This window comes from Scyliorhinus torazame, chromosome 5, assembly GCF_047496885.1.
Source record: "Scyliorhinus torazame isolate Kashiwa2021f chromosome 5, sScyTor2.1, whole genome shotgun sequence".
In the NCBI taxonomy this organism is placed as follows: domain Eukaryota; kingdom Metazoa; phylum Chordata; class Chondrichthyes; order Carcharhiniformes; family Scyliorhinidae; genus Scyliorhinus; species Scyliorhinus torazame.
Genome location: NC_092711.1, coordinates 129,977,352 through 130,004,242, shown reverse-complemented (window position 1 = coordinate 130,004,242; position 26,891 = coordinate 129,977,352). Strand labels below are relative to the sequence as shown.

The 26,891-nt window shown below is 48.8% G+C and overlaps 1 protein-coding gene and 1 long non-coding RNA gene across 4 annotated transcripts in view; one reads left to right on the top strand and one right to left on the bottom strand.

Annotated features, from left to right (window-relative positions):
• LOC140419759 (uncharacterized) overlaps nt 1–1,418 on the bottom strand; it is a 6,235-nt gene extending 4,817 nt beyond the window's left edge. The window contains exon 1 of the long non-coding RNA XR_011946013.1: nt 1,312–1,418. This is a non-coding gene — a long non-coding RNA (uncharacterized lncRNA). The remainder of the gene's footprint in view (nt 1–1,311) is intronic.
• On the top strand, nt 1,123–26,891 carry LOC140419756 (uncharacterized). Of its 3 annotated transcripts, XR_011946011.1 has the most exons (3): nt 1,123–1,317; nt 3,043–5,136; nt 22,900–26,891. XR_011946011.1 is itself a non-coding variant. In XM_072503739.1 (2 exons), exon 2 carries the CDS (start codon nt 3,489–3,491, stop codon nt 4,188–4,190), a length of 702 nt encoding a protein of 233 aa, XP_072359840.1. In that variant the 5' UTR covers nt 1,123–1,317; nt 3,043–3,488; the 3' UTR covers nt 4,191–6,874. The 3 variants fall into 3 exon arrangements, 2 of the variants coding, with proteins under 2 accessions (XP_072359840.1, XP_072359841.1); XM_072503739.1 differs by lacking the exon at nt 22,900–26,891 and having other exon boundaries at nt 3,043–6,874; XM_072503740.1 differs by lacking the exon at nt 22,900–26,891 and having other exon boundaries at nt 1,123–1,923; nt 3,043–6,874.

Below are 26,891 nucleotides of genomic sequence, written 5' to 3'. Positions count from 1 at the left end.
AGGAATAACAGGAAGACAGAGTACTGGGCTAATGGTAAGATTCTTGGCAGTGTGGATGAGCAGAGAGATCTCGGTGTCCATGTACATAAATCCCTGAAAGTTGCCACCCAGGTTGAGAGGGTTGTTAAGAAGGCATACGGTGTGTTAGCTTTTATTGGAAGAGGGATTGAGTTTCGGAGCCATGAGATCATGTTGCAGCTGTACAAAACTCTGGTGCGGCCACATTTGGAGTATTGCGTGCAATTCTGATCGCCGCATTATAGGAGGGATGTGGAAGCAGTGGAAAGGGTGCAGAGATTTACCAGAATGTTGCCTGGTATGGAGGGAAGATCTTATGAGGAAAGGCTGAGGGACTTGAGGCGGTTTTCATTAGAGAGGTTAAGAGGTGACTTAATTTAGGCATACAAGATGATCAGAGGATTGGATAGGGTGGACAGTGAGAGCCCTTTTCCTCGGATGGTGATGTCCAGCACGAGGGGACATAGCTTTAAATTGAGGGGAGATAGATATAAGACAGATGTCAGAGGTAGGTTCTTTACTCAGAGAGTAGTAAGGGCGTGGAATGCCCTGCCTGCAACAGTAGTGGACTCGCCAACACTAAGGGCATCAAATGGTCATTGGGTAGACATATGGACGATAAGGGAATAGTGTAGATGGGCTTTAGAGTGGTTTCACAGGTCAGCGCAACATCGAGGGCCGAAGGGCCTGTACTGCGCTGTAATGTTCTATGTTCTAACAAGCACCGCAGCTGCAAACCAGGGAGCTGACAATGATTCTGAACAGTAAGAAGTCTTACAACACAAGGTTAAAGTCCAACAGGTTTGTTTCAAACACTAGCTTTCGGAGCACTACTCCTTCCTCAGGTGAGCAGTGGAAGCAGTGCTCCGAAAGCTAGTGATTTGAAACAAACCTGTTGGACTTTAACCTGGTGTTGTAAGACTCTGTGCTCACCCCAGTCCAACGCCGGCATCTCCACATAATTCTGAAGGGTTTGCTCCAGCTCACAATGCCCGAATGATTGACGGCAGGTATTGACCAATAGGACGAACGCAAGCGGCTGGTCCTCCAACCAATCGGAGTGAATTGGTGGGACAGAACCTTGGGCTCAATGTTGGCGCATGCGCCAGGTCAAACACAGTCGCCCGAGAAGAATGGTGGCTGTGAACTCGGGCCTGTGTCGGGGAAAAGCCTGAGCAGCTTTCGCCGGTTCAGATGCCGTACATCAGCCGTATTGGAGGTTTCAGGCCTGCGCGGGGTGTTTATGAAGCCTCCCCACCCACCCGCCGGCTCTATTCCTCCCTGCGGACTCACCCGACGGTATGTCACAGCCATAACTTTCAACACAACCGCCTCAATCCTGAACTATGAACGGCATGGCGCATGCTCCAGTTTATAATTAGGGCCCTCCGGGCTCAGCCCCGCCCCTTATTCACTCCGATTGGTTGGAGGACCAGCCGCGACCGCTTGGTCCTCCATACCCACCCATTGCACTCTATTGGTTAAGAGATGCCGTCAATCATTCCCGTCCATTGTGAACTGGGGCATGCGCAATGCCGATACTGGACTCGGTTGGGAGGTTTCAATGAAACCTATTGGAGGCCCCAAATCCGGGTTTGCATCGAGCGGGGGGGGACAGCTGCGGCCTGCTCCCAGTGACAGGCCTGAGTTACCGGCCGCCGTCTTTATAGAGGCTGCAAACCCGCAGGGGGCAAAACATCAGAGATAGAGTTTGTTGTGAAACCAATGGGATTTTGTAAAGCAGGAGGTCAGGGTTACAGTCAACAACAACAACTTCTATTTATATAACACCTTTAACATCATAAATCATCCCAGTCAACTTCACAGGAACATTATAAAACAAAGTGAGACACCCAGACACACAAGGAGATATTAGGACAGGTGACCAAAAACCTGATTAAAGAGGTGAGTTTTAAATTGAGTCTTAAAGGAGGAAAGTGAGGTGGAGACGGGGAGGTTTAGGGAGGGAATCCAGTCCTTGGGGCCGAGGGAACTGAAAACATGGCCGCAAGTGGCAGAGCAATTATAATAGAGAGTGCACAAGTGGCCAGGATTAGAGGAGTGCAGATATCTCAGAGGGTTATGGGGCTTTAAGAGATTCCAGTGATAGGGAGAGATGAAGGCCATGGAGGGATTTGAAAACAAGGGTGAGAATTGACTGGGAGCGAATGCAAGTCTCGGAGCACAGGGGTTATAGGAGAAAAGAAATTACGGTGAATTATGTTTGCAGACATCTGAATGGTTTCAAGTTTACGGGAGAATGTGAGCGAGCAACCAGGAATGTATTGGAACAGTCGAGTCTGGAGCATACGGAAGCATGAATTGGCTTTAGCACCAGATGCATTGAGTCAGGAGTGAGACCGGGTGCTGTAATGTAAGTGGAAACAGGCAGTCTTAGTGATGGCATAGATATGAGATCAGAAACTCATCTTGGGATCAAATGTGACACTGAGGTTGCAATGGGACTGTTACCAGGGAGAGGGATGGATTCGGTATTTTGGGAATGGCGATTGGAGTAGGGACTGAAAACAGTGGCTTCAGTTTTCTCAATATTTAATTTGAGTTTATTAGGCAACAGGAAGAGAACCAAAAATCAGAATAGGTCCTGAGACCGGTATCAGGTTTAACTTAATTGGAGTAGTAGAGCAAGAAGGACGGAAACACTGGGAGGTTTGGAGAAACCACCTTCATGATTGCTCATTTAATCTCCACACAGTGAGTTCTAAACACAAGTCTGTTATTCTGCCTGGTCGGTCAGGGTGATTCAGATTAATGTTTGTCACGACAGCATTGAAATGAATGATCAAACATGTTGTTACGTTAGTTGTATAAATTTGTTCAAAGGAGAAAGAAAGAATTATCTGACACTTTATTTGGATTTCAGACCAGGGAGGAGGGTGTATGGGACGGGGATTTACAGCTTTGGGGAACAAGACAACAAATAGTTCCATAGAAACTAAAACTGTTCATTCTGAATTTCTATCCTGGACTGACAATTGTGACCTTTGTAAATTCCTTTTACAGGATATTAGGAGAGGATTTGTGGACAGGAAAGTTTAACCAAACTTCACTTCAAGATCTTCAGAGTTAACAGGACCTGGACATCCTCAGACTTTGAATATGGAAAGAGAAATGTTTGTCTGATCTGTCTGTGTGTAAATATTTCAAACATCAGTGTGACTGGAAAAGCACCGAGACACACACACATTGAGCGAGAGTGTTTTCATAGTGTTCCCGAACCAGCCTCCCCGAAAAGGCGCCGGAATGTGGCGACTAGGGACTTTTCACAGTAACTTCATTTGAAGCCTACTTGTGACAATAAGCAATTTTCATGTCATTTCATTTCATAAACTGACTGTGGAAAGAGGTTTAACCAGTTACACAGCCTGAGAAAACGTCACACCATTCACAGCGAGGAGAAACCGTATACAGGTTCTGTGTGTGGACAAGATTTCAACTGATAGTCCAACATGGAGAGACAAGATGACACCGACACCACAGAAAAAACATGGATATGTGAGGACTGTGGGAAGGCATTCACTTGCCCATCCAAGTTGGAAACTCATCGACGCGTCCACACCGGGGAGAGGCCCTTCAGCTGCTCTTTATGTGGGAAAGATTTCACTCAGTCATCCAACCTAGCGTTACACCAGCGAGTTCACACTGGAGAGAGGCCGTACACCTGCTCTGTCTGTGGGAAAGGATTCATTCAGTCATACAATCTAGCATTACACCGGCGAGTTCACACCGGGGAGAGGCCATTCACCTGCTCTGTATGTGCGAAGGGATTCACTAATTCATCTAACCTAGTGGCACACCAGCGAGTTCACACTGGGGAGAAACCATTCAGCTGCACCTCCTGTGGAATGAGCTTTAGGCTTTCATCCACTCTGCTGAAACATCAGCGAGTTCATACTGGGGAGAAACCATTCAACTGCCCTGACTGTGGAAAGAGCTTCAGGCACTCAGGCAGTCTCATTGTACACCAGCGCGCTCACACTGGGGAGAGGCCATTCACCTGCTCCATGTGTGGGAAGGGATTCACTGATTCATGCCAACTGCTGAGACACGAACGGGTTCATACTGGGGAGAGGCCGTTCACCTGCTCCGAGTGTGGGAAGGGATTCATTGATTCATCCCAACTACTGAAACACCAGCGACGTCACAAGTGACTCAGGGATTGGATTCTGCTGTTATTGCTGCTGTTAATGACAACCAGGCCCCAATCACATTCGTTCTGACAGTTGGGGTTTGTTTCTGCTAATGTTCATCCACTGTTTAACTGCGCTGGAGTTTATTATTCTGGATCTATAGCTGATTGTGTTCTCGGGGCTGCAGTGTCCCTTCTGGAACTGCTGTCTGTGATCTCTCCCCATAATCCAGGAACTCTCATCAGAAATTAGTTCACAAGAAGATTCTGGACTTTTACTTCAATCTCAAATTGATGTTTTGTTGGAAACTCTACAATTGAGTGTCTGAACATTCTGCTGATTAACATCTCCAATTAGAAATTGCTGATTAATCCTTGTGACAATTCTTACTGACCTGTACATTACACACAGAGACACTTCTGTTATCGGCCAGCGAGACTGGAACTGGGAATTGGTGGAGAATCGAGCGTTCCCAAATGTTATCTTCCCATCTGATACAGAAATCCTTCGGCATGGGAATAGAGACGAGTTGAATCCAAATAACAACGATAAGAAATGGCTATCTAATAACTGCATTATATCTTTTGCGATTTATGGAATATTTACAGAAATAGCACATTCTCATAAAGAAAGCTTCCCTAGCTCTTGCTGAGTGACACACACAGGCAGACCTGTTCCCTCTGCCAAGGGCATGTCTCCAGCATGGGCCCTGAAACAAGAGATTTCTAACCCTGATACGATTGGATCTCAGGACACATAGCCTAAAGCAGTTGTCTGTGTGAATGTTAAAACAGGCTCTCGAGAGCAAATAGATTTTGAAGTGATCGACACTGGCTTTAGCCCAACACCACACTCTGGCTCACACCAGTTAACCGTTCAGAGGAGAATGCCATCACCAGCTGAAGAGACCAGAACTCACTCATCTGTCCGTTTGTCCTCCGGGCAGGTTAATAGGCTGGTGAAAAAGGTAGATGGAACACTTGCCTTTATCAAACGAGTCATAGATTACAAAAGCAGGGAGGTCATGTTGGAGTTGTACAGAACTTTGGTGTGGCCACAGCTGGAGTACTGCAATTCTGGTTGTCACATAGGAAGGAGGTAATTGCACTGGAGTGAGTGCAGAGGGAATTCACCAGAATGTTGCCTGGGATGGAATATTTAAGTTATGAAGTGAGGGTGGCTAGGCCTGGCTTGTTTTCGCTGGAGCAGAGAAGATTGAGGGGCGACGTGATCGAAGTGGATAAGGTTATGAGAGGCATGGACAGGGTGGATAGGGAACAGCTGTTCCCCTTGGGTGAAGGGTCAGTTGCGAGAGGAGACAGGTTCAAGGTGAGAGGCAGGAAGCTTAGTGGGGATTAAAGGAAAAACATTTTTACCCAGAGGGTGGTGATGGTCTGGAATGCACTTCCTGTGAGGGTGGTAGAAGCGGGTTGCCTGACACCCTTTACAAAGTACCTGAATGAGCACTTGGCACGTCATAACAGTCAAGGCTAAGGACCAAGTGCTGGCAAATGAGATTATGTAGGCAGGTCAGATGTTTTTCATGCAATGGTGCAGACTCGATGGACCCCCGGGCCTCTTCTGCACTATTCTGTGATTCTGGGACAGGTTTACTGTTACCACCTGTCATGGGTCATGTGTTTTTCCTGACCATTTAACTGCTGCATCATATTTAAACTGTTATTTCTCAATGAACTACTTTAAAATCGCTTCTTAGCTCAACCCCCTTTTAGAATATTCTGTGACTTGTGGACCTAAATCCTACAAGTGGTGTTAGGATTTAAACGTGAATGGAGACATTCCTGAGTGTGGCCTGGGGTAGAGAATGCCATTGACATATTACCAGACACGATTGATAGATAGTCTGACAGAGAAAATAGACGATCCGGGGCTTAGAGATATACTGGGGATTGGAGAAGAGGGTGACGGGGATGATGAGTATATCCTCAATAAGATTTCTAAGCATATTCAGAAAGAACCAATTGAGTTGAAGAGGGTTCAGAATCAGTTAGAAATTATCCACAAGGTGAAGGCAGATCATCATCATAGAATCTCTACAGTGCAGAAGGAGGCCATTCGGCCCATCGAGCCTGCACCGACGCTTTGAACGACTACACTACCTAGGCCCAATCCCCCGTCCTATTCCTGCAATCCCACCGCCACATCTTTGGATTGTGGGAGGAAACCGGAGTGCCCGGAGGAAACCCACACAGACATGGGGAGAAAATTCAAACTCTACACAGACAGTTTCCCGAGGTCAGAATCGAACCCAGATCACTGGCGCTATGAGGCAGCAGTGTTAACCACTGTGCCGCCATGCTGCCCCACGCTGGAGAATCTTTAAAGACTGTGCATGAAGTTTTGTTTGAACCAGATATGTTTCCAACATGCCAGTAATTTGGAATTGTGTGAGATGATCTGCAGGTGGATCGAAGTTGAATCTTCTCAAATTTTTCTATAAAAAGGTTTTACATTTATTATTGGTCGCAGCTGAAGCAATTGTATTCTGATCATTCTAGTGGCATTACTAAGTTAGCTATGGTATGTAATCAAGTAATTAAGAAAACATGCTTAGAAATAGCTTACAATTGCGAGGTTAGCCAGAAATTAATTGTGAGATGTTAATAAGGGTATTCCCTCTTGGGAGTGTGGAGATCTGTTAAAAAAAGGACCATCTAAAACACAATAAAATCTTCAGAAACGTGTTGACTGTTATAGGACTATTTCACTCTCTTCCTCTCTTATTGGGAACATTTTCAGGATTGACAAATACAGGGCATTGTTAGCCTGTTGTCTCTGCCAAGGACATGTGTCTTGCACAGGTCTGAAACAAGACAATCTTGGTGTATTTGTGATCTCAAGACCGACATGTAAACCAGCTGTCTGAGTAAAGATTAAACAGGACGTCCGAGCAAGCGATGAGCCACAACCTGACTTCATGGACGTCTGATGGAAATAGGAGGTTTTCACTTGAATATCTGTCCCTGACTAACGGACAGTTGAATAAGCGATTGATGTAAGACCCCAGAAATAATGTTTATAAATGGGCTTTTGAGAGGGATAATCATATGAGACGGTGGCACAGTGATTAGCTCTGCTACCTCATAGCACGAGGGACCCGGGTTCAAATCCAGCCTCTTGTGACAGTGTGGAATTTTCACTTTCTCCCTGTCTCTGCGTGGGTTTCCTCTGGTGTTCCGGTTTCTTCCCAGAGTCCAAAGGTGTGAAGGTTAGGTGGATTGGCCATGCTAAATTGCCCCTTAGTGTCCAGGGATGTGTAGGTCAGGTTAAGGGGTTACAGGGCTAGGCCAGGGCTTAAGGTTTGGGTGGCATGAACTTTCAGAGGGTCGCTGCAGTCTCGATGGGCCGAATGGCCTCCTTCTGCACTATCGGGATTCTATGACCTCCGATATCAGAAATCTCTGGAATCCCACATGTCCTCATTGCTCTCCCCTTGTGTATAACAGCTCTCAGTCAGGTGTCTCTGTTATAATGTTTCAATTCCTATTTTATCACACACCTCCCTGTGACTCTCACCATAACATAAAAACTTCAAAATATCTTTGCTCCTTTCCACCTTGTCCTCCTATTATTGTCTAATAATAACAGTAACAGAGTAACACACACCAGAATTGGAATAACAGGCAGGTTATTGTCTAATGATAACAGTGACAGAGTAACACACACCAGAATTGGAATAACAGGCAGGTTATTGTCCAATAATAACAGTGACAGAGGAACACACATCAGAATTGGAATAACAGGCAGGTTATTGTCCAATAATAACAGTAACAGAGTAACACACACCAGAATTGGAATAACAGGCAGGTTATTGTCCAATAATAACAGTGACAGAGGAACACACATCAGAATTGGAATAACAGGCAGGTTATTGTCCAATAATAACAGTAACAGAGTAACAAACACCAGAATTGGAATAACAGGCAGGGTATTGTCTAATAATAACAGTGACAGAGTAACACACACCAGAATTGGAATAACAGGCAGGTTATTGTCTAATAATAACAGTGACAGAGTAACACACACCAGAATTGGAATAACAGGCAGGTTATTGTCCAATAATAACAGTGACAGAGGAACACACATCAGAATTGGAATAACAGGCAGGTTATTGTCTAATAATAACAGTGACAGAGGAACACACATCAGAATTGGAATAACAGGCAGGTTATTGTCCAATAATAACAGTAACAGAGTAACACACACCAGAATTGGAATAACAGGCAGGGTATTGTCTAATAATAACAGTAACAGAGTAACACACACCAGAATTGGAATAACAGGCAGGTTATTGTCTAATGATAACAGTGACAGAGTAACACACACCAGAATTGGAATAACAGGCAGGTTATTGTCCAATAATAACAGTGACAGAGGAACACACATCAGAATTGGAATAACAGGCAGGTTATTGTCCAATAATAACAGTAACAGAGTAACACACACCAGAATTGGAATAACAGGCAGGTTATTGTCTAATAATAACAGTGACAGAGGAACACACATCAGAATTGGAATAACAGGCAGGTTATTGTCCAATAATAACAGTAACAGAGTAACACACACCAGAATTGGAATAACAGGCAGGTTATTGTCCAATAATAACAGTGACAGAGGAACACACATCAGAATTGGAATAACAGGCAGGTTATTGTCCAATAATAACAGTAACAGAGTAACAAACACCAGAATTGGAATAACAGGCAGGGTATTGTCTAATAATAACAGTGACAGAGTAACACACACCAGAATTGGAATAACAGGCAGGTTGGCAGGTTATTGTCCAATAATAACAGTGACAGAGGAACTCACATCAGAATTGGAATAACAGGCAGGTTATTGTCCAATAATAACAGTAACAGAGTAACAAACACCAGAATTGGAATAACAGGCAGGGTATTGTCTAATAATAACAGTGACAGAGTAACACACACCAGAATTGGAATAACAGGCAGGTTATTGTCTAATAATAACAGTGACAGAGTAATACACACCAGAATTGGAATATCAGATAGGTTATTGTCTAATAATAACAGTGACAGAGTAACACACACCAGAATTGGAATAACAGGCAGGTTATTGTCTAATAATAACAGTGACAGAGTAACACACACCAGAATAGGAATAACAGGCAGGTTATTGTCTAATAATAACAGTGACAGAGGAACACACATCAGAATTGGAATAACAGGCAGGTTATTGTCCAATAATAACAGTAACAGAGTAACACACACCAGAATTGGAATAACAGGCAGGGTATTGTCTAATAATAACAGTGACAGAGTAACACACACCAGAATTGGAATAACAGGCAGGTTATTGTCTAATAATAACAGTGACAGAGTAACACACACCAGAATTGGAATAACAGGCAGGTTATTGTCTAATAATAACAGTGACAGAGGAACACACATCAGAATTGGAATAACAGGCAGGTTATTGTCCAATAATAACAGTAACAGAGTAACACACACCAGAATTGGAATAACAGGCAGGGTATTGTCTAATAATAAGTGACAGAGTAACACACACCAGAATTGGAATAACAGGCAGGTTATTGTCTAATAATAACAGTGACAGAGTAACACACACCAGAATTGGAATAACAGGCAGGTTATTGTCTAATAATAACAGTGACAGAGGAACACACACCAGAATTGGAATAACAGGCAGGTTATTGTCTAATAATAACAGTGACAGAGTAACACACACCAGAATTGGAATAACAGGCAGGTTATTGTCTAATAATAACAGTGACAGAGTAACACACACCAGAATTGGGACAACAGGCAGGTTATTGTCTAATGATAATAGTGACAGAGGAACACACACCAGAATTGGAATAACAGGCAGGTTATTGTCTAATGATAATAGTGACAGAGTATCACACACAGCAGAATTGGAATAACAGGCAGGTTATTGTCTAATAATAACAGTGACAGAGTAACACACACCAGAATTGGAATAACAGGCAGGTTATTGTCTAATAATAACAGTGACAGAGTAACACACACCAGAATTGGAATAACAGGCAGGTTATTGTCTAATGATAACAGTGACAGAGGAACACACACCAGAATTGGGACAACAGGCAGGTTATTGTCTAATGATAACAGTGACAGAGGAACACACATCAGAATTGGAATAACAGGCAGGTTATTGTCTCATAACTGTGATAGTGGTTAACACTGTTGCCTCACAGAGCCAGTGACCTGGGTTCAATTCCGACCTTGGACCACTGTGTGGAGTTTGTACATTCTTCCTGTGTCTGCACAGATTTCCTGTGGGTGCTCTGGTTTCATCCCACACAGTCCAAAGATGTGCAGGTTAGGTGGATTGGCGGCTATGCTAAATTGTCCATGGGAGGGGTTATGAGGATAGAGTGGGAGATTGGCCCAGGTGGGATGACCTTGCAGAGGGTCAGTGCAGACTCGATGGGCCGAATGGCCTCAATCTGCACTGTAGGGAATCCATGATTCAACATTGGATCCAAGGATGTGTTCATTCACACATTGCAGTCTGACTTATGGGAACAGACACCGTGTTTGTTACCCTCAAAGTGAGTGAATCCTTTGTTTATCCTCTGGGGCCCATCTCGACTATTATTGTCTGAGACCCTGTGGTTTTATAGGGTTTAACGACTATAAATTGATTAGGACAGAGAATAATATTTTTTAATGGTTTTTTTGAGTTTTGTTAGTGATGACCTGCTCCGTTTATCTACTCGCAGCAGGAATAAAACCCTGCATCCGCCGACTATTCTGGCGTGATGCACGGCGTGACAACTAAGTAAAAGACCAAAAAATAACTGACGGACAAAAACAAAAGGGGGGTGCTCCAAAAAGAAAGTAACCGGAGCACAGCCCAAAAGGAACCAGAAAGGAAACGGAAACTTAACAAAACCCATCAAATCACAGAAGGCCTCAAGTGTGCCCGTGGAACACCAGGCCACAAACAAGACCGCGGAAGTTGGGCAGTCAGGTTGAATGACCCTCTCGGTCGCCCGCTGCCTGGACCTATTAATGGCAAGTTTGGCCAGGCCCAGGAGCAGGTTCACAAGGAGGCCCTCTGCCCCCCTTCCGCACCGGATGTCTGTAGACCAGGAGCGTGGGGCTGAAGTGCAAACAAAACCTCAACAACGTTGTCAAGAAACCAAAAAGGGTGTGCAGCCTAGGACAGACAACATACACGTGCTGCATATACATGTTGGTTTACAGGTGTAACAGGTGATTCAGAAGGCAAATGGAATTTTGTCCTTCATTGCTAGAGGGATGTCGTTTAAGACTAGGGAGGTTATGCTGCAATTGTATAAGGTGTTAGTGAGGCCACAACTGAAGTATTGTGTTCAGTTTTGGTCTCCTTACCTGAGAAAGAACGTACTGGCACTGGAGGGTGTGCAGAGGAGATTCACTAGGTTAATCCCAGAGCTGAAGGGGTTGGATTACGAGGAGAGGTTGAGTGGACTGGGACTGTTCTCGTTGGAATTTAGAAGGATGAGGGGGGATCTTATAGAAACATATAAAATTATGAAGGGAATAGATAGGATAGATGCGGGCAGGTTGTTTCCACTGGCGGGTGAAAGCAGAACTAGGGGGCATAGCCTCAAAATAAGGGGAAGTAGATTTAGGACTGAGCTTAGGAGGAACTTCTTCACCCAAAGGGTTGTGAATCTATGGAATTCCTTGCCCAGTGAAGCAGTAGAGGCTCCTTCATTAAATGTTTTTAAGATAAAGATAGATAGTTTTTTGAAGAATAAAGGGATTAAGGGTTATGGTGTTCGGGCCGGAAAGTGGAGCTGAGTCCACAAAAGATCAGCCATGATTTCATTGAATGGTGGAGCAGGCTCGAGGGGCCAGATGGCCTACTCCTGCTCCTAGTTCTTATGTTCTTATGTCTCCACCAGGCCGCAGAGGTGGCAGGTCTCTGGGGAGGCCGTGTGGTGGCTTAACCTACGGTTCCAGGGCACTGCCTTGTGTAGCACCCTCCATCCCAGGTCCCCAAGTTTTATAGGGAGGATGACTCCGTAGAGGGACCTCCAGTGGGGACCTCCACCGCTGGATGGCAATGAGGCATGCCAAGGTGTGTCCGGTTGGCGGGCGAGGGCAAGGAGGTGGAAGGTGTGCAGTAGCAGGCCGTAGAGGAAACCCCTCCGCGCAGTGTGAAAAAGCACGGAGGGTGTTTCCGTGAGGCGACTGAGGTTGTGGGGTACCGGCGCCTGGGGGGTTCCGGGGCCGGGGACCAATGTGGAATTCCGTCCGAGCAGGAGTCCGCCCAGACAGGATGCCACCACACAACTGCGCCGCCCCGAGTCCAAGTGTGCCAACGGGGCTGAGTACGACCGTTTTGAGGCCTCGGATGGCTTTGGATGCACACTGCTCTGTGCTCGGTGAGCGTGTAGGGCATCATCCAGCCCACTCCTCCACTACCCAGCACGTCCCCGATCCTGGTCACCCCAGCATCCACAGCCCTCCGCTCTGCCAGCCTCCGGAATGGATACTGGTGGAGGTGCAGATTCCTGAGCAGCGGCTCCCTTACGATAGCCACTACTCCTGACGGGGGAGAGCTGCGGCACATGGCGACCATGTTCCAGACTTTGAGAAGATCCCGGTACAAGACGGGCAGCGCCAATAAAGAACTCTGAAGACCCTAAAGGTATTGCTGCAGAGTCGGAAGACGGAAAGTCGCTACCTTGGTGCGAAGGCATACCAACGCCTGTAGCCCTCCGCAATCGGGAGACTCAAGATGTCCGCAGTGACCCAGTGCAATCCACTGTCCCAGAAAAACCGAATCAGAGTTCTCTGGATGCGTGTTGCAAAGTCAGGGGGAGGAGTCAAAGTGACCAGCCGGTACCACAACATGGAGGCTGTCAGGTGGTTTATGATGAGAACTCGACCCCTGTAGGATAGCACTCAGAGCAGTCCTGTCCAGCGTCCCAGGCGAGCAGTGACCTTGGTCTCCAGCTTGTGCCAGTTCACCGACCAGGCTTCCTCTGCTGGGCAAAGATGGACTCCCAAGTAGAGGATGTTGGTCCGGCTCCAGCTGAAGGGCCTGAGCTCCTCTGGGAGGGGGTCCATTTGCCACAGACCGACCAGGAGTCCGGAACATTTAGCCCAGTTGATCCTAGTAGAAGACGGGGCGGAGTACACAGCCTGGCACTCTCGCATCCTCCGCAGGTCACCGGGGCCAGTGAACATGAGGAGCACGACATCAGCGTAAGCCGAAAGGACCACCTCCATGTCCGGCTCGCGCAGAACCAGCCCCACAACCTCCTCTGCAGCAAAGGCTCCACGCAGAGAGAATAAAGTTGGCCGGACAAGGGGCAGTCCTGACGCACTCCTCTCCCAAAGCGATGGGGCGCCGTCATACCAGTCCACTGGGAATGATGGATAATGTCCCGGCCCGGATGGATATTATTGTAAATGGTGCGGTCCGGGACGACGTAGGAATGGTCAGGGGGGGATCATGTGGTCCAGCAAGGGGCCAAGGCGCAAAGACATCACCTTGGCAAATATGCTGAGGAGGGAGCCCGGTTGCCAGTTTTTGAGTAGGCGGAGATCCCCCTTCTTGGGCAGCAGGGCAATGACGGCCCTGCGCCACGAAAGGGGCATCTCCCCGGTCGCGATACATTCCCCCAGGACCCCCGCGTAGTCGCTCCCCAGGACATTCCAAACGCCCTGAAAACTCCACGGTCAGCCCGTCTAGCCCTGGGGTTTTGCCCCTGGACAAGCTGTCCAGGGCGCCAGTCAGCGCTTGGAGATCGATGGTTTGGTCGAGCCTCCCGGCGCCATCCGGGCCGACATGCGGCAGGTCCTCCCACGGAACTCTGCAAGCGTAAGCGTCCTCACTGGACGGATCTGGAGTAAAGAGTGTTGCTATTTTATCAGAACCACAAGACGTGAGTACGTTCCTTGTATTGGACAAATAACCACACAACTAGTATATTAATTCAATTATTGTTTATTGTTACACACAGGCTTGGTTCTATACGTAATAATCTACACGCGGCTACTTATTAAACTATATGTGACAACTAAAATGACCTTTACTTATCTTCCAAGTGACCGGCTCTGTGCATGTTAGATAAGGCCTTTATCTGGATCCTCACGTGTGGCAGCTGGAAGTTGTCAGGTTCGTCTCGGCTGCGGCTCGTCCTTCAGGTAGCGATCGCGGGTCCTTAAACTCGGCTGGTCAATATGCTGCGATTGGTGAGGCAGAGGCCGGTCCCCAAAAGAGGCCGAATACTGGTTGCGCAGTTCTTCTTATCCCCCGATCTTTTGGGCGGTCCCAACTCGGGATCCAATGGATCAATAGGGTTTTGATCACCCTAATCGATTCTGGCCAATTAGGGGCGTGTACCTTGATAGCTGGGCGTGTCCTAGCTGCTCTTTACCACAATTCGATTAAGTTTAGTGATGGAAAGGGATAGGTATATACCGCAGGGCAAGAGTTATATCTGGGGGAAAGGCAATTATGATGCGATGAGGCAAGACTTAGGATGCATCGGATGGAGAGGAAAACTGCAGGGGATGGGCACAATGGAAATGTGGAGCTTGTTCAAGGAACAGCTTCTGCGTGTCCTTGATAAGTATGTACCTGTCAGGCAGGGAGGAAGTGGTCAAGCAAGGGAACAGTGGTTTTCTAAAGCAGTCAAAACACTTGTCAAGAGGAAGAAGGAGGCTTATGTAAAGATGAGACATGAAGGTTCAGTTAGGGCGCTTGCGAGTTACAAGTTAGCTAGGAAGGACCTAAAGAGAGAGCTAAGAAGAGCCAGGAGGGGACATGAGAAGTCTTTGGCAGGTAGGATCAAGGATAACCTGAAAGCTTTCTATAGATATGTCAGGAATAAATGAATGACTAGGGTAAGAGCAGGGCCAGTCAAGGACAGTAGTGGGAAGTAGTGCTTGGAGTCCGAGGAAATAGGAGAGGTGCTAAATGAATATTTTGCGTCAGTATTCACACAGGAAAAAAACAATGTTGTCGAGGAGAATACTGAGATTCAGGCTACTAGACTAGAAGGGCTTGAGGTTCATAAGGAGGAGGTGTTAGCAATTCTGGAAAGTGTGAAAATAGATAAGTCCCCTGGGCCAGATGGGATTTATCCTAGGATTCTCTGGGAAGCTAGGGAGGAGATTGCTGAGCCTTTGGCTTTGATCTATAAGTCACCTTTGTCTACAGGAATAGTGCCAGAAGACTGGAGGATAGCAAATATTGTCCCCTTGTTCAAGAAGGGGAGTAGAGACAACCCCAGTAACTATAGAGCAGTGAGCCTTACTTCTGTTGTGGGCAAAATCTTGGAAAGGTTTATAAGAGATAGGATGTATAATCACCTGGAAGGAATAATTTGATTAGAGATAGTCAACACAGTTTTGTGAAGGGTAGGTCATGCCTCACAAACCTTATTGAGTTCTTTGAGAAGGTGACCAAACAGGTGGATGAGGGTAAAGCAGTTGATGTGGTGTATATGGATTTCAGTAAAGCGTTTGATAAGGTTCCCCACGGTAGGCTACTGCAGAAAATACAGAGGCATGGGATTCAGGGTGATTTAGCAGTTTGGATCAGAAATTGGCTAGCTGGAAGAAGACAAAGGTGGTTGATGGGAAATGTTCAGACTGGAGTCCAGTTGCTAGTGGTGTACCACAAGGATCTGTTTTGGGGCCACTGCTGTTTATCATTTTTATAAATTACCTGGAGGAGGGCGTAGAAGGATGGGTGAGTAAATTTGCAGATGACACTAAAGTCGGTGGAGTTGTGGACAGTGCGAAAAGATGTTACAAATTACAGAGGGACATAGATAAGCTGCAGCGCTGGGCTGAGAGGTGGCAAATGGAGTTTAATGCAGAAAAGTGTGAGGTGATTCATTTTGGAAGGAATAACAGGAAGACAGAGTACTGGGCTAATGGTAAGATTCTTGGCAGTGTGGATGAGCAGAGAGATCTCGGTGTCCATGTACATAGATCCCTGAAAGTTGCCACCCAGGTTGAGAGGGTTGTTAAGAAGGCGTACGGTGTGTTAGCTTTTATTGGTAGAGGGATTGAGTTTCGGAGCCATGAGGTCATGTTGCAGCTGTACAAAACTCTGGTGCGGCCGCATTTGGAGTATTGCATGCAATTCTGGTCGCCGCATTATAGGAAGGATGTGGAAGCATTGGAAAGGGTGCAGAGGAGATTTACCAGAATGTTGCCTGGTATGGAGGGAAGACCTTATGAGGAAAGGCTGAGGGACTTGAGGCTGTTTTCGTTAGAGAGAAGAAGGTTAAGAGGTGACTTAATTGAGGCATACAAGATGATCAGAGGATTGGATAGGGTGGATAGTGAGAGCCTTTTTCCTCGGATGGTGATGTTTAGCACGAGGGGACATAGCTTTAAATTGAGGGGAGATAGATATAGGACAGATGTCAGAGGTAGGTTCTTTACTCAGAGAGTAGTAAGGGCGTGGAATGCCCTGCCTGCAACAGTAGTGGACTCACCAACACTAAGGGCATTCAAATGGTCATTGGGTAGACATATGGACGATAAGGGAATAGTGTAGATGGGCTTTAGAGTGGTTTCACAGGTCGGCGCAACATTGAGGACCGAAGGGCCTGTACTGCACTGTAATGTTCTATGTTCTATGGTCCAAGACACAAATGCACTCCCAAATAAGGTAAATAGGCACCCCTATGTCTGCTACTGCTGCTATGTTTCAATCTGTGTCCCATCGTCCTGGGGAAATCGGTGATTGACCTTTAGCAGGTGTGAGTTTCTGTTAGGTCTGGTTTCCCTCTGCACAATACACAGGGGCTGTGTACCATCTGTGTCCCAACCTCACCATAATTCCCATTAACCTTTGCGGGCAGCCATTTTAGATGGCCACAAGAGGTCAGAATAAAAGTTCTTGATTAGGGTCCTGATCCCCTCCGGATCTGAGACGAGGGACCCGTCGTCTGCCAGCAGCGAAGAAATCAGCCGACAGGCCCCACGTCCTCTTTCCAGCGAGTAGGAGAAGGGGGTGCTGTGGTCCATGTCCGTCAGGAGACGGATTCGCGTCCTCACGTACGCGCCGCGGGACCCGACAAGTTGCAGGTCCTGCAGCGCGCCCTTCTTCTCTCTGTACACCAGCCCCTCGGCCGAATCCTCATCGGGCTGAGCGAGACAAGGCTCCAGATCAAAGACTTCTTCAGCCAATTTGGCGATCTTGGATTTCCGCCCCACCTTCGGCCCCTTCGTGTACCCCTGACAGAAGGCGCAGACGTGAGTCTTGCCCACGTCCCACCATCGCCTCAAGGAGGGGAAGCCACCCCGCTTCCTTCTCCAGCCGGCCCAGAAATGGCGTAACGAGTCCAGGAACCGCTCGTTCTCCAGCAGTAGGTTGTTAAAAGTGCCAGTACGCAGACCGTGTCTGAGCGCAGGACGGGGTAAGCCCCGCCCACACCATGTGGTGATCCGAGCACGGCACCGGCCCCACAGAGGCCGTCGGAACTCTGGGCAAGTATGTCTTAGAAATGTAAAGACGTTCGATTCTGGACGCTCCGAACGGAGGGCGTACAAACATGTACACCCGCGATTCAGGATGGAGAGTTCGCCAGACATCCACCAAGTCGAAAGACCTGACCAGGTCCCTCAGCTTCACCACCGCCTGCGTGCTGCGCTGGACTCTACCACGGTTCTTGTCCTAGAGGGTGCATTTGAAATCCCCTCCGAAGGCGATGCACTCGCCCACAGGGATGGTGCATAGAAGAGTGGACACTTTGTCAAAGAAAGTTGTCTGTTGCGGCCCAGCCCGGGGACCGTATTCATTCACAAAGTGAAGCACCACGTCTCCGTCGCAGACCGTTAAATGCAACAGACGGCCTGGCACTGTATCCTTGACCCGCAAGATCTTGGGCTGAAAATGTGGAGCCAACAAGATAGCCACGCCGCCCGATCGTGGGGCCAAGTGACTCATGAAGACTCGCCCTTGCCACTCCAGGGTCCACTTAGCTTCGTCCCCCGGAACGGCGTGGGTTTCTTGTCGGAAGCACACCTGTGCTTTCCGTCCCGGAGGACAGAGAAGCACTGGAAACGGTGATGTGCATCCCTGCTGCCGTGGATGTTGAGGCTGGATATGGTTACCTCCATGTCAGTTGTAGCGTGTATCCTTCGCCAACCACCCGGAACTCAGTGCTCGGAGGAAGTAGAGGGTCATCACCCCCTCCACTCCCTCAGGAGCCCCGCGAGGAACAGGACAGCTTGGCGCTGCTCCCCCTGGGCCTGATCGAATTCCAGCGCCTCTCTGGCATAGACGCGGGCGGACTTGAGGTGCAGCCCCAGATTTCCCCAGCTGTCCAGGGCTAGCCGCAAGCAGTCCCGGTGACAGTGATGCTTTTTCAAAAATGCTCGGAGTTCCCCGTAGGGGATGAGGGGAGAATCGGTGCCGGCGTAAGGGCGCCCTCTGCTTTGCTGCAGAGAACGTCTAAATCCTCCTCCCCACCCATCACCGAGCAGCCGTCCTCCTCCGAGCGTCACCGCCTGAGCTGGAGTCCCCGAGTGTGGCGGGCAACACGGGCCCACCGACTAGCCCTTGGCCTGAGTCAACCCCACCTCCAGGATCGCCCTCAGACGGGTTCCTCGCAGGCTCCCCCGTGACTCAGGGTCCGTGGGCGGCGGTGGCTCCGACCCCGACTTCGCCGTCAATGCCGGGCCCTCGGAGAGACCCTGGAAGCCCCCCAGGAACAGCTCCGGGATGGAACCTGGGCTCCCTGGCATCGTCTGCTTGGGCGTTGCGAGCAGGGAGCCTTCCTCACCGTCGCCCGCCCACGACCCGAATATGTAAGGACACTGGGGGCTGCTGCCGGCCCCCGGCGATGAACCAACGAGGTGACCAGGGAGTAAAACTGCACCGGGCGGAACGAGCCCTCAGGGGTCACGTCTCTGCCCGGCCCCGGAGCCTCCCTGCTCGGGGGACGACGGCAGCCCGCAAACCCCCCCCCCCCCCCACTGCATCGCCCAGCCCCTGGGATTGTGGCGAGGCCGGAACAGCCTCCAGCTAGGGGCCGTACACAGGGTCCACACCGCCCTCCGGAGCCCGTGTGGTGGTCTCTCCGGACCCCTCAGATTGTCGTGGGGCGGCGGCGGCCTTTTTAGCCGTCTCTGGTCCAGTGGAGGTTCCCCCCACCCCCCACGGTGTTGTCCGGGGCTGGCTGCTGGGCAGATGAAGATGTTGTACAGGACAGGGGGCACTGCCAGCCGCGGCCCCCCGGTGTTGGCAGCGGCGTCAGGGCGGGGCAATTCCGGCGAATGTGCCCCAGCCCTCTGCAGGCATGGCACCGCATGCCATCTGCAGACCAGAACACTTTCAAATCCTCGCCCTGGTGGGAGACCAGGAAACCTCCCACCGTGACCTCCTCCCGGGTCAGGCGGAAGGAGTATACATGGCGGACGGAGGGGTCCCGAAGGCCGAGCAGCGCCACCCTGGACCAAACCTCCCCAGTAGGTTGAGATGGGGGAGGAGCTCTATGGGGAGTCAGGGTGGGATGTTGGAAAGAACGACACGTTCGGCGGTGGCCTCCAGCGGGTCCACCGCCACATATATCCCACCCACCATGAGCCCCCTTTCCAGGATACGGTGGGCCGCCTGCGCGGCCAGCAGGAAAAACACGGCCTTGCCGTACATCCGCGAGGCGGCTACGAGGGCCCGACGACCCCGGCCATCACACAAGTGCACGCCTCGATGGTCACGGTGGGCATAACATTTAACCCCAAGTTGCTGCGTCAATAGGCGGAAGGGCGAGGGGGCCGTGGAGGCAGCGGAGGGTCGAGAGGCTGCCGCCCCCGCATAGGTGGTCCTTGACCACCCTGCCCTCGGCAGAGTGGAGGATGCCCCTGGGGTGCTGGCCATGACCACCCCTGGTACAGCCCGGCCGTGTATCCGAGTTCAGGGTAGTGGGGAAAGGTGGGGGGGGGGGGTGCTATGGACGTGGCACCACAGCAGCTGGTGCCACAAGGGAAGGTGCTGCAGGGCAACAGCAGATGGTGACTGTGAGCGGGGCAGCGTTCTTCAGCCCCGGAGGGGCCTAAAACAATGTCCCAGGCTGCCCCACACCCGCCACAGGCGGTGAAAAGGCGGGCAGACGACGCTCTTCAGCCCTGTGGGGGCTCAAAACAAAGACCTTGGTCTTAACAGCCCCAGGTGGTCCCACTCCCACCTCAGGCAGAGGGGCGGGAGAAGAGGGCCTTCACCCCGGGAGGGGGACAGCCACATCCCAGGTGGTCCCACTCCCACCTCAGGCAGAGGGGTGGGAGGACAGAGGGCAGGGTCTGCAGTCACAGGTGGTCCCACTCCCACCTCAGACAGAGGGGTGGGAGGACAGAGGGCAGGGTCTGCAGTCCCAGGTGGTCCCACTCCCACCTCAGGCAGAGGGGTGGGGGCAGCAGGAGTGGGGATTGGGGAGGGGGAAGAGGCAGAGACAGGAACAATCAGCGAGTCAGCCTGAGCCTGTGGCCATTCTCACGTCACCGTCACAATGCCCGGGTGATTGACGGCAGCTCCCGACCAATAGGATGAGAGGGGCGGGACTGGAGGACCGACCGGGAGCGGCTGGTCCTCCAACCAATCGAAGTGAATGAGGGGTGGGGCCTGATTGAAGCATGCGCAGTGTGGGTAACGACGGTGTAGAAGGGTGTTTCCTTCAGATCCGAAATCGGTATGAGGCAAGTAACAATATGGAGGGAGCGAGAGATCGCGGGGGTGGGCGGAAACGTTGTGTAAAGTTGTTGTAAGCCGCAATCCTTGGAAAAGAGCTCACTTGATTCAGTTTGTACCGAGCGGAGCTGCAGCTCCTCATGTTCGACTCGGGTTAACGGCCTCCATCTGACGGCCGTGCATCGGGGCGCATGCGCGTTTGTCACCTTGGTCGGGGCGATGTTTCAGTGAGTGGGAGGAGCTTGTTCCCCATTGTTCAGAATGGAGACAACTTGTCCATCAAACTGCATTAGTCTTTGAGTCCCAATGTCTTATTGAAGATGCAAAGCGGTGGCAGAGATGGAAAGGAAAGAAAGCCAGTCCTGCTCTCCAGATCTCACTGCCTCATTGGACATCTTGCCCCATGCGTCCAAAGCTCTGCGGCTCTATTCACATGAAGACCCAGGGCAGAAACTCCCAACCCTGAGGAGACCCTCCAATCAAGGGACTGCTGATGACAACAAGGGGCAAAGTGCAGTGGGGGGCATGAGCGGTCATCCTGGACCAGGGAGCAGGAGGGGAGAATGTAATGAATTTCTATCCTGGACTGACCAGTGATGGATTTTTAATAAATCCATTTATTATAATTTTGGGAAAAAGGTTTTTCATGAAGATTCGCAGCTCCACAAAGTGTTTCCAACTTCTCCCATCCATCTCCTGAACTGGTTGACCCATTTATTTGTCTTGACTAAAAGGATGGTCCCTGGTGGCATGGTGGCGCAGCGGTTAGCAATCTTTATTGTCACAAGAAGGCTTACATTAACACTGCAATAAAGTTACTGTGAAAAGCCCCTAGTTGCCACATTCTGGCGCCTGTTCGGGTACACAGAAGGAGATTTCAGAATGCGCAATTCACCTAACAAGCACAACTTGTGGGAGGAAATCCACGTAGACGTGTAGAACGTGCAGACTCCACACAGTGACCCAAGCCGGGAATCGAACCTGGGGCCTTGGCGCTGTGAAGCAACAATGCTCACCATTGTGTAATTTAGCATAGTTCCAGTTTGGGACCCGGGTCACTGTCCGTGTGGTGGTTGCACATTCTCCCCGTGTCTGCATGGGTCTCCCCCCCAAGATGTGCAGGGTAGCTGGATTGGCCACGCTAAATTGCCCCTTAATTGGAAACAAATAATTGGTTATTCCGTATTTATTGAAAAAAAGGATGGTCTCAATTAAAGATGTGGGTTCCCCAGGAGATGGCTGACATTTCAGGGGACAGTAAATTAATATTGGACCGAGATATGTCTCGTGTTGTTGAATGGCACAGATTAGATATATTATTTACTACTCTGTAATAAAGTAAATTTACGATTATTTCTTGCCTTGTATTTTAAGACCGTAGCTACGTTATAGATTTCCAGTCATCTCTTCCCTCAGAGGGTTGGTAGTCTTTGGATTCCACAGGGACCAGTTGTATCTGTGGGTCACTGAATATATTGAAGCACAAGTTTGACAGATATTTTATTGACAATGGAGTTGAGGGTTATGGGGAACAGGTAGGAAAATAGAGAGAAAGCTGAGATGAGGAGGGATTTCTTCACTCGAGGGTGTGGTGAAGCTTTGGAATTCTCTACCCCAGAGGAATGTGCAGCCTCAGTCATCAAGTATGTTCAAGACAAATATTGATAGGTTTATAGATATTGAAGAGATCAAGAGGATTGTGTGGGGAAAATGGTGTTGAGGTAGATCGGCCAAGGATCTCATTGAATGGTTGAGCAGACTCGGTAGTCCGAATGGCCTACTGTTGCTGCTATTATAATCTCTGTGTCCTGGTCAGCAAGCAGTGAGCTGAGCTTGGATCTGTCAATCAACATGAATCAGCACCTTCAGGAGAATTGGGAGGGTGAATATTAGATACAGTAGAGTAAGAATGGAGGGAGATTGTGTGGGATGGAGATTTACAGCTTTTGGAGAACGAGAGAGGAAGTAATGTTCCATCGGAACCCGAATTGTCTGTTCTGAATTTCTATTCTGTTCTAACAATGATCACTTTTGTAAATTGTTTTTAAAGGATATTGGAAGAGGAGGAATTACAGACAGAAGTCTGAAACATCACGTTGCGATATGACAAACTCACTCGATTCCTTCTGATCTGAATATCATTGGGCTCTGAATATCGTCGGCGAGAAGGAGACATGTTTGTCCGATCTGTCGGTTCAAAAGATTTTAAACGTGAGTGTGACTGGAAAAGCACCGAGACCCACAAAACACACTCCCGAGTGAGAGTGTTCCAGTGAACTGACTGTGGAAAGAGCTTTAACCAGTTACACAGCCTGAAAAAACACCACACCATTCACAGTGAGGAGAGACGGTGCACATGTTCTGTGTGTAGACAAGGCTTCCACTGATTGTCCAATCTGGAGAGACACGAGGAGACCCAAAACATGGAGAAACCGTGGAAATGTGGGGACTGTGGGAAGGGATACAGTTTCCCATCTCAGCTGGAGATTCATCGGCGCAGTCACACTGGGGAGAGGCCATTCACCTGCTCTCAGTGTGGGAAGGGATTCATTCAGTTACCTCACCTGCAGTCACACCAGCGAGTTCACACTGGGGAGAAGCCATTCACCTGCTCTCAGTGTGGGCAAGGATTCACTCAGTTATCCAGCCTGCAGGCACACCGGCGAGTTCATGCAAAGGAGAAGCCGTTCACCTGCTCTCAGTGTGGGAAGGGATTCACTCTGTTATCCAGCCTGCAGTCACACCAGCTTGTTCACACTGGGGAGAGGCCATTCACCTGCTCTCAATGTGGGAAGGGATTCATTTATTCATCAACCCTGCGGAAACATCAGCGAGTTCACACTGGGGAGAGGCCATTCACCTGCTCTCAGTGTGAGAAGGGATTCATTGATTCATCAACCCTGCAGAGACATCAGCGAGTTCACACTGGGGAGAAGCCATTCACCTGCTCTCAGTGTGGGAAGGGATACAGTGATTTATCGACCCTGCAGACACACCAGCGAATTCACACTGGGGAGAGGCCATTCACCTGCTCTCAGTGTGGGCAGAGATTTCGTGCTTCATTCACCCTGCAGAGACATCAGCGAGTTCACACTGGGGAGAGGCCATTCACCTGCTCTTAGTGTGGGAAGGGATTACATAGAAACATAGAAAATAGGAGCAGGAAGAGGCCATTTGGCCCTTCACGCCTGCTCTGTCATCCATTATGATCATGGCTTATCCAATAGCTTAATTCCGCTTTCTCCTTTATGTCCTTTGTTCCCCTTCGCACTAAGTGCTATATCTAACTGCTTCTTGAAAACATACCCTATGCTGCTCTCGTTTGGCCTTGTTCCGCACTGAAACCAATTACTATTTGTTGATACACCACTGTCAATGTGCTCTGGCGATTATTCTTTTGTCCACTATGTACGTACTGTGTACGTTCCCTTGGCCGCAGAAAAATACTTTTCACTGTTCTTCGGTACATGTGACAATAAATATGAATCAATATTGACCTCAACTATTTCCTGTGGCAACAAATTCCACAAGCTCACCACTCTCTGAAGAAATTTCTCCTCATCTCTGTCCTAAATGATCTGTCCCGTATCCTCAGACTGCGACCTCTGGTTCTGTACACTCCCACCATCGGGGAAATCTTTCCTGCATCTCCCCTGTCATGTCCTGTTAGAATATTATAGGTCTCTATGAGATCTCCCCCCCCCCCCCCCCCCCCCAGCCCCATTCTTCTGAATTCCAGCGAATACAATCCTAACTGATTCAATCTCTCAAACGTCAGTCCCACCATCCCACAAATCAGTCTGGTAAACCTTTGCTGCACTCCCTCTAGAGCAAGGACATCCTTCCTCAGATAAGGAAATCAAAACTCCACACAATATTCCAGGTATGGTCTCGCCAAGCCCCTGTATAATTGCAGCAAGATATCCCTGCTCCTAGACTCGAATCAGCTCGCAAGGAAGGCTAGCTACCATTTGCCTTCTTTACCGCCTGCTGTACCTGCATCTGACCTTCAGTGACTGGTGTACCAGGATACACAGGTCTCGTTGCTCATTCCCTTCTCTTAATTTATGACCATTCAGCTTCTCATTTTTGCTACCACAGTGGGCAACCTCGCATTTTTCCAAATTATACTGTATCTGCCATTCATTTGCCCACTCACTCAACTTGCCCAAATCACACTGAAGGATCTCTGCAACCTCCTCACAGCTCACCCTCCCACGCAACTTGTCACCTGCAAATTTGGAGATATTGCATTTTGTTCCCTCATCTAAATCGTTAATATATAGGGTGGCGCAGTGGTTAGCACTGCTGCCTCACGGCGCTGAGGACTAGTGTTCAATCCTGGCCCTGCATCACTGCATGTGGAGACAAGTTCTCCCCGTGTTTGTGTGGGTCTCACCCCCATAACCCAATGATGTGTAGGGCAAGTTAATTGGCCATGCTAAATTGCCCCTTAATTGGAAAAAAGGAATTGGGTATTTTAAATTTGAAAAACAAAATCATTAATGTATATCTGTCCTAGCACCGATCCCTGCGGTACCCCACTAGTCACTGCCTGCCAATTTGAAAAGGACCCGTTAATTCCTACTCTTTGTTTCGTGTCTGCCACCATCTCAATACACTACCCCCAATCTCTTATGCGGGACTTTGAAAAGCCACTGGCTCCCCCTCGTCAACCCTACCAGTCGAAGAATTCCAGTAGATTTGTCAAGCATGATTTCCTCTTCATAAATCCATGCTGACTTTGTCCGATTCTGCCATTGTTTTCTAAGTGCTTTATTCATAGAATTTACAGTGCAGAAGGAGGCCATTCGGCCCATCGAGTCTGCACCGGCTCTTGGAAAGAGCACCCTACCCAAACCCACACTACACTATTCCCATAAACCAGTAACCCCATTCAACCAACACTAAGGGCAATTTTAGCATGGCCAATCCACCTAACCTGCACATCTTTGGACTGTGGGAGGAAACCGGAGCACCCGGAGGAAACCCACGCACACACGGGGAGAACGTGCAGACTCCACACAGACAGTGACCCAGCCGGGAATCGAACCTGGGACCCTGGAGCTGTAAAGCAATTGTGCTAACCACTATGCTACCGTGCTTTGCTATAACATATTTGATAATGGATTCAAGATTTTTCCCCACTGCCGATGTTAGGCCTACTGGTCTATTATTCCCTGATTTCTCTCTAACTCCCTTTTTAAATATTGGAGTTACGAAAGCCACACTCCAATCTGCAGGAACTGATCCAGAGTGTATCAAATCCTGGAAGATATTGACCAATGCATCCACTATCTAGAGCCATTTATTTAAGTACTCTGGGATACAGATTATCAGGCCCTGGGGATTTATCAGCCTTCAATCCTATCAATTTACCCAACACCATTTCTCTACTAATATTGATCTCCTTCAGTTCCTCCCTCTCACTAAATCCTGCCTTCCCCAACATTTCTGATTTGTGCCCTCATTTGTGAAGACAGAACCAAAGTATGTATTTATTTGCCCAGCGATTTCTTTGTCCCCTGTTACACATTCCCCTGTTTCTGACTGGAAGGAACCTACATTTGTCTTTATCAAACTTTTTCTCTTCACATACTTATAGAAACTTTTACAATCAGCCTAATTTCCTGTTTTGTGCCATTCCCAACATCACCACTGCAGTTTGGGATCTATATACGATGCCCACTAATTTTTTCACATTGTCGGAGCTGATATCCTTCCTCACTATTGTATTACTTTCCCTTTTAGCCATTGTTGGCATGGTAGCACAGTGGTTAGCACTGTTGCTTCACAGCACCGGATCCCAGGTTCGATTCTTTGCTTGGGTCACTGTCTGCACGTTCTCCCTGTGTCTGCGTGGATTCCTTCCACAAGTCCCAAAAGATGTGCTGTTAGGTGAATTGGACATTCCGAATCCTCCCTTAGTATACCTGAACAGGAGCTGGAATGTGGCGACTTGGGGATTGAAGGATTACTTCATTGCAATGTTAATGTAAGCCTATTTGTGACAAGAATAAAGATTATTATTATTATTATCCA